The sequence below is a fragment of the Erinaceus europaeus genome, chromosome 10 (genome assembly GCF_950295315.1).
Source record: "Erinaceus europaeus chromosome 10, mEriEur2.1, whole genome shotgun sequence".
In the NCBI taxonomy this organism is placed as follows: Eukaryota; Metazoa; Chordata; class Mammalia; order Eulipotyphla; family Erinaceidae; genus Erinaceus; species Erinaceus europaeus.
In genome coordinates, this window is record NC_080171.1 from 49,844,487 (window position 1) to 49,861,514 (window position 17,028).

The following is a 17,028-nucleotide window of genomic DNA, read 5'->3' on the forward strand; positions in this document are numbered from 1 at the left end:
GTGATCCTGGTCTCTCTCTCTCTCTCATTTCCTCCCCATAATAAACAAATCTTTTAAAATATATATGTTTACTAGAAGCAGCGCTTATTTGGGAAATAGACATGATCTCTTTCCACTTCTTTCTTTTTTATATATTTATTTATTTTCCCATTTGTTGTCCTTGTTTTTTATTGTTGTAGTTATTATTACTGTTGTTGTTATTGATGTGGTAGTTGTTAGATAGGAGAGAGAGAAATGAAAAGAGGAGGGGAAGACAGAGAGGGGGAGAAAAAGACACCTGCTGTGAAGCGACTCCCCTGTAGGTGGGGAGCCTGGGGCTCAAACCAGGATCCTTAGCCAGTCCTTGTGCTTCGCACACTCTGCTGCACTACCGCCTGACTCCCATCTACTTCTTTCTTAACAGGACACCAATCCTATGTTCTCATAAAATAATGTTAGAAAGAGTCTGATCAGTGGCTACTTGTAGAAAACAGGTTATTAATTCACAGCCTGTGGTTGCATTCTGTTCATTCTGCAATGCTTTCAAAATATTTGAGCCAATATCTAAGAATCAGATTTTTTTTTTCCCCCAAAAGATTCAGATACCAAGCTACTCATGAAAATCTAAGGATTATTGCTACTGGGACAACACTATACAGACTAATTAAATTAACTCTGCACTTTTCAGAAAGATACAACCTCTTAAGTACAGTCCCCACTAATTCCTAGTCCTCCCATCACTCAGTAAGTTTACTTGTCTGGCTCCAGTAGATATCTGCATTTGTGAATCTAGAGCAGAGAAGAGGGCCTGACATCAGAAGATGCAACTCTCTTCACAAAACAAACAAACAAACAACAACAACAAAAAAAAACAAACCACTAGTGGATTCTCTTTCTTTTACCAAGTAAAAGTTGATTAAAAAAAAAACAAAACTCCCAGTCCCCACCTGTAGGGGGAAAGCTTCACTCGTGGTGAAGCAGTGCTGCAGGTGACTCTCTGTCTCTCTTCCTCTCTATCCCTCCTTCCCTCTTGATTTCTGGCTGTCTCTATCCAATAAATAAATTTTTAAAAATACCCATTTTTTTCCACAATAATTCTCTAGAAACTGCAATTTGCACTGAGGCTAGATTCATTGTTCGTTTCACCTTTGCACAACATGATTGAAACACAATTCTGCTTGCAGGGGCCGTTGTAAATTCTTCAGGCAGCATCCTTTCAGTAGCTTCACTAAGCACTCATCATCCACAGAGTAATCGCTGAGGTCTTAAAACAAAACAAATAAAAAATTACACACAAAAAAGGAAGATGGTTTTAAAAAATCCTATTTGAGAGGAAGAACTAAAAATTGTCAATTTCAGAGGAGTTCTTTTAAAATAAAGAAAATATCTTTGGTATTTGATATGCCTTAGTAAATAAAATATGTTACGTATTGGTGAATATCAAATGTGTTACATTAGTTTACCATGTTATTTAGGGATTCACTCTATTCATTTGAATTTTTTAGGAGTTTATACTCTGAGTTCTGTGATGTTAGAGGTAACAATAGGAAACCTGAACTCTCCATAAAGTAAGAGATTTGTTGATTCTAGGAAAGGGAAAGCCACTGAAGATGAAGGTTGCCCCTCACCCCCCTCCTGAGATTCTGGCTTCTAACTGGTGGCTTCATGCAGTAAAGAAGAGCACTTCCATATGGAGAAGCAGATGGACACCTACCCATTAAAAATTCAGGAAGTAGAAAATCCTCTCCAGATCATTATGTTTACAGCTTATCAATTCTCATAGATTATGTTCCTTTGAGGGGAAAACTACATAATAAAATCAGACCAAAACAGTCCCCAAAGTAGTTCCAAAGCACCTAAAATCTTCACAGATTTCTAGCTTCTTGTGGCTAATGTAAAAGATCCCCCTCCCCGCCGACTCCCATCACTTCTCCCCTTTTGAAAATGACTCTTGGCCTTGTATAGCCCAAGGCTGCAGAGTATTAAACAGAAGGAGCCATATGATGTGTGTGGCATCAATCTGAAAAAGGATAGTCACTCTTCTACCACTTTTGACTCAAGGGAGGAGAGGGGCCTTTGCAAGTGAGGCACAACTAAGAAGTCATTTAAATAGACTGATAATTCATAAATCTCAGACTAGAACAGCACATGTGGAGGGGGCAGTAAATTAATTAATCAGCATTTAAGTGCTCTTCATATTGAAATCCTCTTGTTTTTGATAAAAACCTCAGAACTTTCTGTTTAACACAGGCTGGTGGTTTAGTTGGTAAACAGCTTGTATATGGGACTTTGATAATGCTACTTAACCAAATAGAAAGAGAGTCACTTACTTCTACAGCTGAAAACCTCTGATTTCCAGCTCTGGTAGTTCATCCACCAAGAAAACCACAGATATCAACACCACATTGCCTTTCCTATTACTTAAGGACTAGTTCTCAAGAAAAAAAAAAATCTATTGTCTCCATGAATGTTCACTAGAATATACATTCATAAATCATTATCTTTTCAGGTATACAATCAAACCCTTTGGGTCCAAACAAACTGCTAGATTTCAATATAGTAAATAAAAATAGATTTGAACATTCTGAGTAGCATCTTGTGACAGTTCTGTTATCACACCACTACAATGCTCAGTCAACAGAGATTTTGCTGAGGAACAAACATAAGATCATATCAAGTTATCAATAATACACTTGAATTTTCTTTAGATCATGAGTATGAAGTATAGAAAATAGGTTTAAAAACTACATTTGTCTATAAGAATCCTAAAAAGCAAGGTATTTTCTCCTCAAGCTACAGAATACTCTGTCAGATCATTATTTTCCCTTAAACACAAATGCTTTATAATGACTCTCAACCTTGAGTGAGTTCATAGATAAACATTCTAATAATTTCCATTTTACATTCCAAGAACACTGCCCAGTAATGCTACCAAAACAGATTTTCATTACAAAAGACCTGCTGAATGTAATAATAAAGCAAAGAGTAGGCTAGGGGAAAAAAGAAAGTCTGAAGCCAAAGTGACAAAAATATCTGCACTGAATGTTCTGCAAGCCTGGTGAAAAGCACCAAAGGAAAAATTTGGAAATGGGTTTAGAAAATGAAAAGCCGTAAAGTAGCTCCTTTATATAACTCTGATTATAAACCCTACGCTCCTTCATATAACTCTGATTATAAACCCTACGCTCCTTCATATAACTCTGATTATAAACCCTACATCATTTCAAAGAGCAAAGTAACTGCAACAACTAGTCTATGTAGAGCTGCTATAAGACCTTCTGGCTACAAGTTTAATTTAGCTAGATTTTATTTATTTTTTAAAAATATTTATTTTTTATTTATTCCCTTTTGTTTCCCTTGTTTTATTGTTGTTATTGATGTCGTCATTGTTGGATAGGACAGAGAGAAATGGAGAGGGGAGGGGAAGACAGAAAAGGGGAGAGAAAGGCAGACACCTGCAGACCTGCTTCACCACCTGTGAAGTGACTACCCTGCAGGTGGGGAGGGGGCTCGAACCAGGATCCTTATGTAGGTCCTTGAGCTTCGCGCCACCTGCGCTTAACCCTCTGCGCTACTGCCAGACTCCCTTAGCTAGATTTTAAGTGGAAGTCTACGAAAATCAGTTGACTCCAGGCATATTACCAAGTGTTTTCTGGTCTTTGAACAGTACTTTTTTTTTTGCCTCCAGGGTTATTGCTGGGGCTCAGTGCCTGCACCACAAATCCACTTGCTCCAGGAGGCTTTTTTTTTCCCTTTTTGTTGCCTTTGTTGTTTTATCATTGTTGTGGTTATTATTGTTGTTGTTATTATGTAGTTGTTGTTGGATAGGACAGAAAGAAATGGAGAGAGATGGGGAAGGCAGAGAGGGGGAGAGAAAGATACCTACAGACCTGCTTCACCACTTGTGAAGTGACCACCCCTGCAGGTGGGGAGCTGCGGGCTCAAAAAGGGATCCTTACTCGCTGCTGCTACCGCCCAACCCCCTTTAAACAGTATTTTTTTATATCAGTTATTATTTATGTATTCAATATTTGGATAACACTGAAACTCTAGAAGGAAAACCAACAAAGACCCAGGGGTCCTTGATGATTAGAAGGCATAGGGAGAATCTGAGAAGCATAATGACCATCACAGAATTTCTTATATTTACATAGATAAATTCCTATATTTACATAGATGTTGTCTTTTTTTTAATTGCATATGTGATATATTTCTATATGTGGATTTCTTTATTTTTTAATTTATTTATATAAAGGAAACACTGACAAAACCACAGGAAAAGAAGGGTACAAGTCCACACAATTCCCACCACCAGAACTCCATATCCCATACCCTCCACTGATAGCTTTCCTATTCTTTAACCCTCTGTGAGTATGTACCCAAGGTCATTGTGGGATGCAGAAGGTGGAAGGTCTGGCTTCTATAATTGCTTCCCCACTGAACATGGGTGTTGACAGGTTGATCCATACTCCCAGCCTGCCTCTCTCTTTCCCTAGTAGGTTGGGGCCCTGGGGAAATGGAGCTCCAGGACACAGTATTCTAACCTTCATAACTATGGCACTGTAAGGGTAAAATACCATTTGTGCCATCTTTTACTTTAAATGCAGTTAGTAAAACTAGGAAAGAAGGAAGGAAAGGAGGGAAGGAGGGAGAGAGGAAGGAAGGAAGGAGGGAAGGAAGGCAGGCAGGCAGGCAGGCAGGCCTAAAAATGAAAGAAGAAAAGGAGGATCTATGGGTGGTGGAGGCTGCAGTTAACTCACATTTACAAATTCATGCCCTTTTCCAATTTGCCTCTCTACCAACTTCGAAGGAGTAAGTGCACACAGTACTACGCACAAGGACTGGGTTCAAAGCCCTGCTCCTCACCTTCAGTGAGACAGCCTTGAAGCAGGTCTGCAGGTGTTTACTTTCTCTCCCACTCTCTACCTCCCCCTCCCCTTTCAATTTCTCTCTGTCCTATTAAAAGGAAAGGGAAAAAAGGTCACCAGAAGATCTTCTCCCATTCTGTGAGGGGTCTCTTTGTTTGTTTAATAGTTTCTTTGGCTGCAAAAGCTTTTCAATTTGATGTAGTCCCATTGGTTTGTTTCTGCATTAGTCTGCACATCCAAAGAAACTATTAAACTAAGAGACCCTTCACAGAATGGGAGATCTTCACATGTCATACATCAGACAAGAAACTAATCATCAAAATATATAAAGAACTCAGCAAATTTAGCACCCAAAAAGCAAATGACCCCATCCAAAAATGGGCAAAGGATATGAACAAAACATTCACCTCAGAGGAGATCCAAAAGGCTAACAAACACATGAAAAACACATGAAAGACTGCTCTAGGTCACTGATTGTCAGAGGAATGTGAATTAAGACAACACTAAGATACCACCTCACTCCTGTAAGAATGTGGGAATGTAAACTGGTACAGCCTCAGTGTAGAGCAGTCTGGAAAACTCTCAGAAGGCTAGACATGGACCTTCCATATGATCCAGTAATTCCTATCCTGGGCTTATTCCTCTCCAAGGACTCCATAACACCCAACCAAAAAGAGGTGTGTACTTCTATGTTCATAGCAGCACAATTCATAATAGCTAAAACCTGGAAGCAACCCAGGTGCCCAACAACAGATGAGTGGCTGAGAAAGCTGTGGTATATATACACAATGGAATACTATGCAGCTATCAAGAATAAGGAACCCACCTTCTCTGACCCATCTTGGACAGAGCTAGAAGAAATTATGTTAAGTGAGCTAAGTCAGAAAGATAAAGATGAGTATAGGATGATCCCACTCATCAACAGAAGTTGAGTAAGAAGATCTGAAAGGGAAACTAAAAGCAGGACCTGACTAAACTGTAAGTAGGGCACCAAAGTAAAAACCCTGTGGTGAGGGGTAGACATGCAGCTTCCTGGGACAGTGGGGGGTGGGAGTGGGTGGGAGGGATGGGTCACTGTCTTTTGGTGGTGGGAATGGTGTTTATGTACACTCCTAGTAAAATGTACTCATATACATCACTAGTTAATTAATGAGAGGGGGAAAATTAATTGTATGTCTCGAAGTTTTTAAAACACAGACTGAGTCTTTTTAATATATAGGATGTATATTTGATGTGCGGACTCTCTCAAAAGCCTAGACCAAGTAGATCAGAAGCATCCAATAGCACAGCTATATACAAGATACTGGGTACTGTAGAGTAAACCCTAACAAAAGGATTTTTCAAAGTTAAAGTTACCAAATAATGTGATGATAACATTACCTACCCATTGTCTTTTTGAACCCTAAGACAGCAGGAATCTCACATCTCCACTATAGAACCTCTACTTCCCCCAGTCCTTGAACCTTTGGATAGGGCCCACTTTCCCGTATGCCTCTCCCAATCCATATCAAATAATATTGCATCTGCCGATCGCAACCTAATCAACACAATGATTGCCACCAAAACATGCTTCAGCTCAGACTGTGTCCAGACTTCATGTGTGGAATGACAACCCTTCAGCTTCATTACTTGGGTGAGACCTTTCCTTACATAGTATTCTCTAATTCCATCCCAGGTGGTTCACTTTCTTTTTCTTTTTTTTTTTTTTATTTAAGAAAGGATTAATTAACAAAACCACAGGGTAGGAGGGGTACAACTCCACACAATTCCCACCACCCAATCTCCATATCCCACTCCCTCTCCTGATAGCTTTCCCATTCTCCATCCCTCTGGGAGCATGGACCCAGGGTCATTGTGGGTTGCAGAAGGTAGAAGGTCTGGCTTCTGTAATTGCTTCCCCGCTGAACATGGGCGTTGACTGGTCGGTCCATACTCCCAGTCTGCCTCTCTCTTTCCCTAGTAGGCTGGGTCTCTGGGGAAGCTGAGCTCCAGGACACATTGGTGGGGTCTTCAGTCCAGGGAAGCCTGGCCAGCATCCTGATGGCATCTGGAACCTGGTGACTGAAAAGAGAGTTAACATACGAAGCCAAACAAATTGTTGAGCAATCATGGACCCAAAGCTTGGAATAGTGGAGAGGAAGTGTTAGGGAGGTACTCACTGCAAGCTCTAGTGTACTTCTGCTTTCGGGTACATATTTTGCAGTAGTTTATAGATACGTGTGAAGATATGCTCTCTCTCACAGAAACTGGTGTATATCTAGGTTTTGGGGCTTTGTTAGAAAGTGAACCACCTGAGATGAAATTAGAGTATACTATGAAAGGAAAGGTCTCACCCGAGTAATGAAGCTGAAGGGTTGTCATTCTACACGTGAAGTCTCTGGACACGGTCTGAGCTGAAGCATGTTGAGGTGGCAATCGTTGCGTTGGTTAGGTTGTAATCGGCGGATGCAATATTATTTGATATGGATTGGGAGAGGCATACGGGAAAGTGGGCCCTATCCAAGGGTTCCAGGACTGGGGGATGTAGGGGTTCTATAGTGGAGATGTGAGGTTCCTGCTGTCTTAGGGTTCAAAAAGACAATCGATAGTTAATGTTATCATCACATTATTTGGTAATTGGGTTAACTTTGAAAAGTCCTTTTGTTAGGGTTTGCTGTACAGTACCTAGTATCTTGTATATAGCTGTGCTATTGGATGCTTCTGATCTACTTGGTCTAGGCTTTTGAGAAAGTCCGCGTATCTAATACACAGCCTATATATTAAAAAGATTCAGTTTGTGTTTTGAAAAACTTTGAGACATACAATTGATTTTCCCCCTCTCATATTAATTAACTAGTGATCTATATGTCTACATTTTACTAGGAGTGTATATAAACACCATTCCCACCACCATAAGACTGTGACCCATCCCTCCCACCCCCCACTGGCCCAGGAAGCTGCATGTCTACCCCTCACCACAGGGTTTTTACTTTGGTGCCCTACTTACAATTTGGTCAGGTCCTCCTTTTAGTTTCCCTTTCAGATCTTCTTACTCAACTTCTGTTGATGAGTGGGATCATCCTATACTCATCTTTATCTTTCTGACTTAGCTCACTTAACATAATTCCTTCTAGCTCTGTCCAAGATGGGTCAGAGAAAGTGGGTTCATTGTTCTTGATAGCTGCATATTATTCCATTGTGTATATATACCACAGCTTTCTCAGCCACTCATCTGGTGTTGGGCACCTGGGTTGCTTCCAGGTTTTAGCTATTATGAATTGTGCTGCTATGAACATAGGAGTACACACCTCTTTTTGGTTGGGTGTTATGGAGTCCTTGGGGTATAATCCCAGGAGAGGAATTACTGGATCATATGGAAGGTCCATGTCTAGCCTTCTGAGAGTTTTCCAGACTGCTCTCCACAGAGGCTGTACTAATTTACATTCCCACCAGCAATGCAAAAGGGTTCCTCTGTCCCCACATCCTCTCCAGCATTTTTTGCTGCTGTCCTTTTTGATGTATGCCATTCTTACAGGAGTGAGGTGGTATCTTAGTGTTGTCTTAATTTGCATTTCTCTGACAATCAGTGACCTAGAGCAGTTTTTCATGTATTTGTTAGCCTTTTGTGTCTCCTCTGAGGTGAATGCTTTGTTCATATCCTCTGCCCATTTTTGGATGGGGTCATTTGCTTTTTTGGGTGGTTCACTTTCTAACAAAGACCCAAAACCTAGATATACACCAGTTTCTGTGAGAGAGAGCATGTTCACACCTATCCACAAACTACTACAAAATATATACCTGAAAGCAGAAGTACACTAGAGTTTGCAGTGAATACCCCCCTAACATTTCCTCTCCACTATTCCAAGCTTTGGGTCCATGATTGCTCAACAGTTTGTTTGGCTTTGTATGTTAACTCTGTTTTCAGCCACCAGGTTCCAGATGCCATCAGGATGCCGGCCAGGCTTCCCTGGACTAAAGACCCCACCAATGTGCCCTGGAGCTCCGCTTTTCCAGAGACCCAGCCTACTAGGGAAAGAGAGAGGCAGACTGGGAGTATGGACCGACCAGTCAACGTCCATGTTCAGTGGGGAAGCAATTACAGAAGCCAGACCTCCCACCTTCTGCAACCCACAACGACCCTTGATCCATGCTCCCAGAGGGATAGAGAATGGGAAAGCTATCAGGGGAGGGGGTGGGATATGGAGATTGGGTGGTGGGAATTGTGTGGAGTTGTACCCCTCCTACCCTGTGGATTTGTTAATTTATCCTTTCTTAAATAAAAAATAAATTTAAAAAAAAAGGTCACCAGAAGCAGTGGATTCGTAGAGTCGGCACAAAACCCCAGAGACTGGAGAAAAAAAAAAAAGTATGGTATGTCTATCTCATTTTCCCCAGCCCTACTTCCCTACTTAAAAATATTTAAAGTAGGGGGATAGGTGGTAGTGCAGCGAATTAAGTGTACATGGCCACATGATGTGAAGCACAAGGACTTGCATGAGGCTCCCCACCTGCAGGAAGGTCGCTTCACAGTGAAGCAAATCTCCAGGTGTCTATCTTCTCCCTCCATCTTTCCTTCCTCTCTCAATTTCTCTCTGTCCTATCCAAGAACAATGACAGCAGTAACAACAATGATAAACAATAAGGGCAACAAAAGAGGGGGAAAAAGCCTCTAGGAGCAGTGGATTCCTATTGCAGGCACAGAGCCCCAGTGATAACCCTGGCGGCAAAAAAACATCTTTAAAGTATGTCATCTCAATATGTCATTATAAGAAATGAAAGGATGGAGAGAGCATCCTGGTTTTCTAATCCTCTTTTGCATTTTAAATGTTTTACCTGATACATACATTACTCCTTTAATTGTTCCCCCAACTAAGGAAGGGGCAAAATAAACAGAGAAAGGGAAATGGTCTGCTTTTTTGAGGAACAATATCTTACCAATGTTTACACTTAAAAAGGTTTTCGTTTAGCCCTGAAGTCTTCATGACTTTGCCTAAAACTTATTTTTCTTTTTAGTTTATGGAATTTTGACTTCACTCACAGGTAACTGTATTAAAAGTATAATGCTTTCTCAACCTATTATAATTTTATATCTAGTATGGAAACCTGAAAGTGTTCAAATGAATAAATTAATGAAACAGAAAAGGCCAAATAAATTGAACAAAACAAATCCCACTGAATTTGCTCAAGAGTCCAAGTGGATTTGCATAGAAATATATTTTATAAAATCTCATTTTAGATAAACTGGCATGCAGTTTCACTTAAATTTCAATATAATGTTATTTTACAGTGACTCTTTACTCCAATGTAAAGGAAATATATTTCCTTTATAAAATTATCCTCTATTAAAAACAGTAAAAATGGGGGGCCAGGTGGTGGCATACCTGGTTAAGCGCACACATTACAGTGCGCAAGGATCCGGGTTCTAACCCCTGGTCCCCACCTGTAGGGGGAAAGCTTCATGAGTGGTGAAGCAGGTCTGCAGGTCTCTCTCTTTCTCTCTCCCACTCTATTTCTCCCTTCCCTCACAATTTCTCTGTCTCTAGTCAAAATAAAGATTAAAAAATTAAAAGAAAAACAGTAAACATTTCCTCACACTCACTAGGAAGGGTAAAAAAAACCCAAAATCCTACAAGTGTTTGCAAGAAAGGTACAGAAAGTGAAGCTCTTGTGCAATGTGATGGAAATATAAAATGCTCAGCTGATGACACTGCCCCAGCAACTCCAGTTCTTAGCATATATCTGAAGAACTAAAATCAGTGTCTCAAAAACTTTTTTCTTACTCCTATAGACGCATTATTTACAACAGCCTAAGTGTAGAAGAAACACAAGTAGCATCAACAAACCAGTGAATAAAACAAACTGCTCCACATACAGATACAACTGTGTATGGCAACAAATGGCAAGTCATTTAAGTATGATTATGTTGTATCCCTGAAACATAATGGGATTGTAAACTGTATCTCAGATGAAAAGCATATGATATGTTAGATGCAAAACAAATTACACTAGTACATTTCCAGGTAGACACACATTCTAAGTACAACAATGTAAAACTAGGTTCCAGCCTGGCCTCCAGTGCACTGGAGGAAGCATCAGTGCTTTTATTTATTTATTATAAGTAAGTTTTATTCAGGTTCAAGGTATGAACCCCATAACCTTACCTAGACACAAGAGTCAAACATTTCAACTAATAATATTCACAATCTCCAAAAGTTTATTTAATCATCCCTTTCACCCTTCCTTCCCCTCTTCTTTCTTTCGCTCTTTTATTTTTAACTTTATTATTTAATATCAATTTATAAAATTACATGTCAACAGAGGTATAAATCCACTCTATTCCCACCTTTGTATTCTTTCCTCTTTCCCTCTCTGTCTCTCGCTGTCTGAAAAAAGTCAGCCCAATGAGGTGAAGTCCCACTGATGACAAAACAACAACAGTAAGGTAGAAAGGACAAAAATCCTAAATTGACTATGCTTAAAGCAAAAGGTTCTAGGGAAGGAGGAGAAAGGATGGGATAGGGGGACACTGGGGCCCTGGTATATGATGGAGGGAAAGAATCTAGGATGGAGGAGCAAGTATTTTTGCTGAAACCCAGGCAGCTATCATGGGGAAATGAGTTGTACTTATGTGTTCACCTATACTATAAGTCATTAACCCTCCCTACAAAGCATTTTTTAAAAAGGCAACAAACATATGGGTGGATTTTTTTTTGCTCCCCCCCATTGTTGTCCTTGTTGTTGTTGTTATTATTATTGTTGTTACTGATGTCGTTGTTGTTGGATAGGACAGAGAGAAATGGAGAGGAGGGGAAGACAGAGGGGAGAGAAAGACAGACACCTGCAGACCTGCTTCACTGTCTGTGAAGTGACTTCCCTTTAGGTGATGAGCTGGGGGTTCCAATTGGGATCCTTATGCAGGTCATTGTGCTTCACGCCACGTGTGCCTAACCCATTGCGCTACCACTGGAACTCCATGGGTGGCTTTTTTTTCACCTACACCTACTACTGTATTTACATGTTTAACTTAAAAAATATAGAGAGAAAACTATTGCTCTTTTAGCTTTATACTGTATATCAAAGCACCAGAATGAGTCGAATTTTTCATACCTAGAGACATATTAGAACCCTTATACACAGAAAGTGTATATTAACTTTTCCCACATTTGAGAGCTTCTTTCTGCTCTGATCCAGCTTTCTAGTCCTATCCTCAACTCTGACACTATCTTCCCAGACAATACTTTTAGCCTACCTGCATGTTAGCTGTGGGGCTCAGACAATAATTAGTAAAATCACAGGCCCCTTGGAATACACCTAAAATAGACTTCCTATCTTCTTCCAACATCAAGGCCCCAAATCTCATCTGCTGCACTTTTATCTTTAGGCTCCTAATTATTAAACAATTTGTTTTGCTTTGTATATTAATGCTTTTCAGCCACCAAGTTGCAGATGCTACCATGATGCCAACCTGATTTCCCTGGGCAGACAACCTCACCAATGTGTCCTGGAACCCCACCTCCCCAGAGCCCTACTCTACTAGGGAAAGAGAAATAGCCTGGGATGGATCCCCCTGCCAGCACCCATGTCCAGTGGAGAAGCAATTACAGAAGTCAGATCTTCCACCTTTTGCATCCCATAAATATTTTTGGTCTATACTCCCATAGGGAAAAAGAATAAGGAAACTTCCAATGGAGGGAATGGGATATGGAACTGGTGGTGGGAATTGTATGGAATTTTACCCCTCTTATACCACAATCTTGTGGATCATTATTAAATAGCTAATACTTTAAAAAAATTCAATAAATAAAATACTTATAAAACTTTAAAAAATAGTTCAAAAAGTGTATATTAAGTATAGAATCAATACTCATTAGAGCCCATCTTTTTCTAGTGAAGAAAAATGAGTAAACTGTCTCATTTTACTTCGTTGGCTAGAACAGATTACAAAATAAGCCCACTGTCCTGGTATGACACCTAAGTGACTTGGAGAATGAAATGGAATACAAGGAAAGGTTAATCATTTATGACTGGGGTTATCAAAAGACAACCTTAGTGAAAGATGCAGAACTAGAAAATGTCAGAGAAAGGATGCCTTAGATATTATCTAATCGAACAATGCTCCTTTCTTAAAGGAAGCCTAAGGTCCAGAAGGATGAATAGTATTTCTAAGGAACATGCAGCTGCAGAGCTGGGACTATTGCCCAGATCGCCTGATTTTGTTCTTTCTACTAAGCCAACTACTTCCAGTAAGTGGAGTTTCCAGAAAGTTGGAGAGAGGCCCTCTAGTACAACAAGAGAATGAGTTAAAAAAAAAAATTGTGGAACACTTCAACATGAAATCCCTGTCTGCAAAAAAGGTAACAGACATTAAAAAGGAAAAGTAGGCAAGAAAGAAACTAAAACCAAAGAAGTATATATTGACCCTTGTTCTACTCTAAAACTCAACTGTCTTCCTTTGTCTTTTTCTGGAAATCATTTCATAATGATATTTCACATACCATACAACCCCTCTACGTAAAGTATACAATCCATTGGTTTTGAGTATGTTGGAGCTGTGAAACCATCACCACAATCAAAATTAGGCCATTTTCATCACGCTGCCACTAAAAACCATACCCTTCCTTTAGCAATCACACATGCCTGCTCTCCCACCCCTAAGCCATCTCTGAGCCCCTTCCTGTATTTTTTTTCTTAGAATGTTCTCAAAATTCACACTGTTTGTGTCTTTTGTAACTGGCTTCTTTCTCTTTGCCTAATGTGTGTCCACCTCACAGTGGGCATTACTCCTCCTGTTACCCCAGTGCCATCACCAACGCATCAGCAGGACAGGTTCCTGCTTCATAGGAGCTCACGGTGGTAGTTATGTACAGAGATGGCCGGAGGGGGTGGCAATGGGAAAGAACTCCAGGCCCTTACATCTCATACTTACTTTCATTTTGTAAAGCTGCCTCAGCCTTTTCAACAGTGACCAACAGACTTTCTGAAAGGTCTTTTCTTTTGCCCACTATTGGAAAGCCATTCCAGATGTACATCATTTCCTAATGAGGATGAATGAGAAACAATTTGCAGTTATTCAGTGTCCTTCATGATGACAAGCCACATATGAGTGTTGTGCCCTCTCGGCCAGGGATCCTCAAGCAACATTTTGAGATCATTTCCCCTTCCTTCCCACATTTGAAGTTTTGAAATATAGTTTCCTCTTTTTTCATTTTATTATGTGTGTTTTGCCTGTTCAACTTTGGAAGAATTCAATATGTAGCATACCATGCATTGCTAACAAAGAATTTACCGTGTCATTTAACAAATATTTAATTATTTATATTATATATACACCAAATTATTGGTATTTGGTCTATAAGACTAAACTACAAACTAAGAAAAAATAACTTTTAACTGAAATTATGAACAATTTAAATTTTTATTGTTGATTTTAAGTAAACAAACATTTTATAATAGGTCCCTGAGGAGGGCCTAGTGGGGGCTGAATTGTTACGTGAAAAACTGAGAAATGTTACACATGTGCAAGCCACTATGTTTTACTGTTAACTGTAAACCATTAAACCCCCAATAAAGAAAATAAAAATAGCCACCAGTTGTTTACATAAAGTGTTTCCAAGATTATTAGTGGGAATGAACATAGGAAATATTTTACTGGGCTCAGGTTCTATTATACCATTAAAAATATGTGACAGGCCAGTAATGCAATCCATTATGCAGAAAATGCATTCATTTAAAGGCCATATGGCTGGATGACAGCCCCTGGAAATGTAAACTAATGATTTTCCATTGCAAATTACATTTAATAGACTAACAGATGAGAATTTCTTTTGGATCAAAAGCAAATATGTTTTGCTTGAAAATATTTTTCCAAACTCCCTGGTGATGAAGTATATATTTTGAAGGGTATGAAATAAGCAGGGCAAAATTAGTATCTTCTCAGGTAAAATAAATTTTGAAATATGATATTGTTTTGAACACTTTTACATAGAATCAGTGGAAATGGTTGAAAACTAAGATCAAAACACTATACCTTTTATTTCACATTTAACAGTTTCGGATTGCAAAAGTGTAAGAACTCAATGCAGTCACTAACAAAATCCTTTTAATTGATAAAAAATGTTTTCATCGAGACAATAGTTCATCAGAAGGATATCCTATCTACAATTTTAAGAAAAACAGGACTTTGCTAAAATTTCTAGTGACCACAAATTCAAGCCAATTCTATACCCATAGACCAAGAGTAAGAATAGCAGGACACAGTTACGTACATATGAGGCCAGAGAAACATCTGTGATGCTGTAGCAATGTTTGAGAAAAGTTTCTTCTTATGACACAGAAAGAAAAATAATACCCCAATGCAAATCACTTGGCAGAACTGAATAAGCAAAGGAGCTCAAGCTGTAAGTGGGAAAGAAGCGACAGGTTTTCACGTCCAGCCAGGAAATTGGAGTGCTTGGTCATTTTTATGATTTTTGATGGTTCATTACTTTTTTAACCTGTGCTCTAACATGATTATAGAATAGTCACATTTTTGTTTTGTTCCACCAGAGGCTCAAAATAATCTGGTCTGGTGTTGTCTGCTGGGGTTATTTACCTTGAGTTGGGAACACCTAGGCCTACTGGTGTAGGCCCTACTAGCTTTTACCTGACTTCTGTCAGGGCTACAGTTTTCTTTCTCAAAGAATATACAAAGAGCTCCTAGAAATCAATGATAAATCAATGTAAAGGGCAATGATAAATTAAGGAGTGAAATGAATTAACCGAAGAATGAAATAAAAATGAATGAACATAAGAAGAGATTAAAACAGTGAAACTCTGGTAGAAATTCAAATCTGCATGACCTTTTTAGAAGGCAATTGGCAATATAAAAATATCAAATATATGGGGGTCGGGCGGTGGCGCAGTGGGTTAAGCGCATGTGGCGCAAAGCACAGGGACCGGCAAGGAACCCGGTTCGAGCCCCCGGCTCCCCACCTGCAGGGGAGTCGCTTCACAGGCGGTGAAGCAGGTCTGCAGGTATCTATCTTTCTCTCCCCTTCTCTGTCTTCCCCTCCTCTCTCCATTTCTCTCTGTCCTATCCAACAACGAATTGCGTCAACAAGGGCAATAATAATAGCCACAACGAAGCTACAACAAGGGCAACAAAAGGGGGAAAAAATGGCCTCCAGGAGTGGTGGATTCATGGTGCAGGCACCGAGCCCAGCAATAACCCTGGAGGAGGAAAAAATATATATATATATCAAATATATATTACCCTTCAACAATGAATTTCATTTATATAATTTTCCTCAGAGTATATTACTTGCATATATACAAAAGGAAAAATATAATTGGATATTCATTATAGTATGTTTGTAATAGTGAAAACTAGAAGTACCTAAATAACTTTCAGTGAGGAAGAACTAAGTAAATTAGGAATTTTTTTTTTTTAATCAGCGCTGGCAAAATAGCTCACTTGGACAGTGTACTTGTTTTATCATGATCATCATCCAAGTTCAAGCCCACCCTGTACTGAGAAAGCTTTGGTGCTATGGTATTCTTTTGTTTCTCTATCTCTGTTTCTTTCTATCTGAAAAAGTTGGCCTGGAGCAGTGAAACCCCAGTGATAAAGAAGGAAGGGAGGAAGGAAGGGAGGGAGGGACAGAAAGAGGAAGGGAGGAATAACCCCCTAAATTTGCATTTCATATACTCTCTCAAAAGAGAAGGGAAGACCCAGCAATTCACTGGCAGCAAAAATAAGGTTAGATGTGCTCTCTGTTGCTGTGAATAGAAATTTTTTCTCTAGAATGCAAACAGTATATAAAATAAAGACATACCAGGGCAGGCAAGACTAGCTTCACAGGTGCAGGAAAAGAAGTGGAGTAACGTCGAGACTTCCTCACAGCAAATTTCTCAGTAGGGATGGATTTCCCAGCAATTCTCTGCTTCAAGCCATCCACCTGTCTATGAAGAGCCAAGCCCCAGAGAAAAGTTATCAAAACACAGTCACCATTTACATCTGTGGTCTCCTCACTGCACAATAAATTTATATCACCTACAAACTTGTTCCAAAAGTAAACTCACAGGCTTCACCCCAGACACACTACAAAGTAGCTACAGCACTGGGCTCAAAGACCTGGAGTTTCATTAGTCCACTAGTGATTCTTTTTTTTTTTAAGATTTTAAAAAATATTTATTTATTTATTTCCTTTTTGCTGCCCCCCCT

The 17,028-nt window shown here is 39.5% G+C and overlaps 1 protein-coding gene across 1 annotated transcript in view; it reads right to left on the reverse strand.

Moving 5' to 3' along the window:
* Positions 1–17,028, reverse strand: part of TTC39B (tetratricopeptide repeat domain 39B) — a 140,910-nt gene that overhangs the window by 11,473 nt on the left and 112,409 nt on the right. Inside the window, 3 exon segments of the mRNA XM_016193696.2 lie at positions 1,126–1,243; positions 13,753–13,861; positions 16,640–16,766. Coding sequence (XP_016049182.1) covers positions 1,126–1,243; positions 13,753–13,861; positions 16,640–16,766 — 354 coding nt within the window.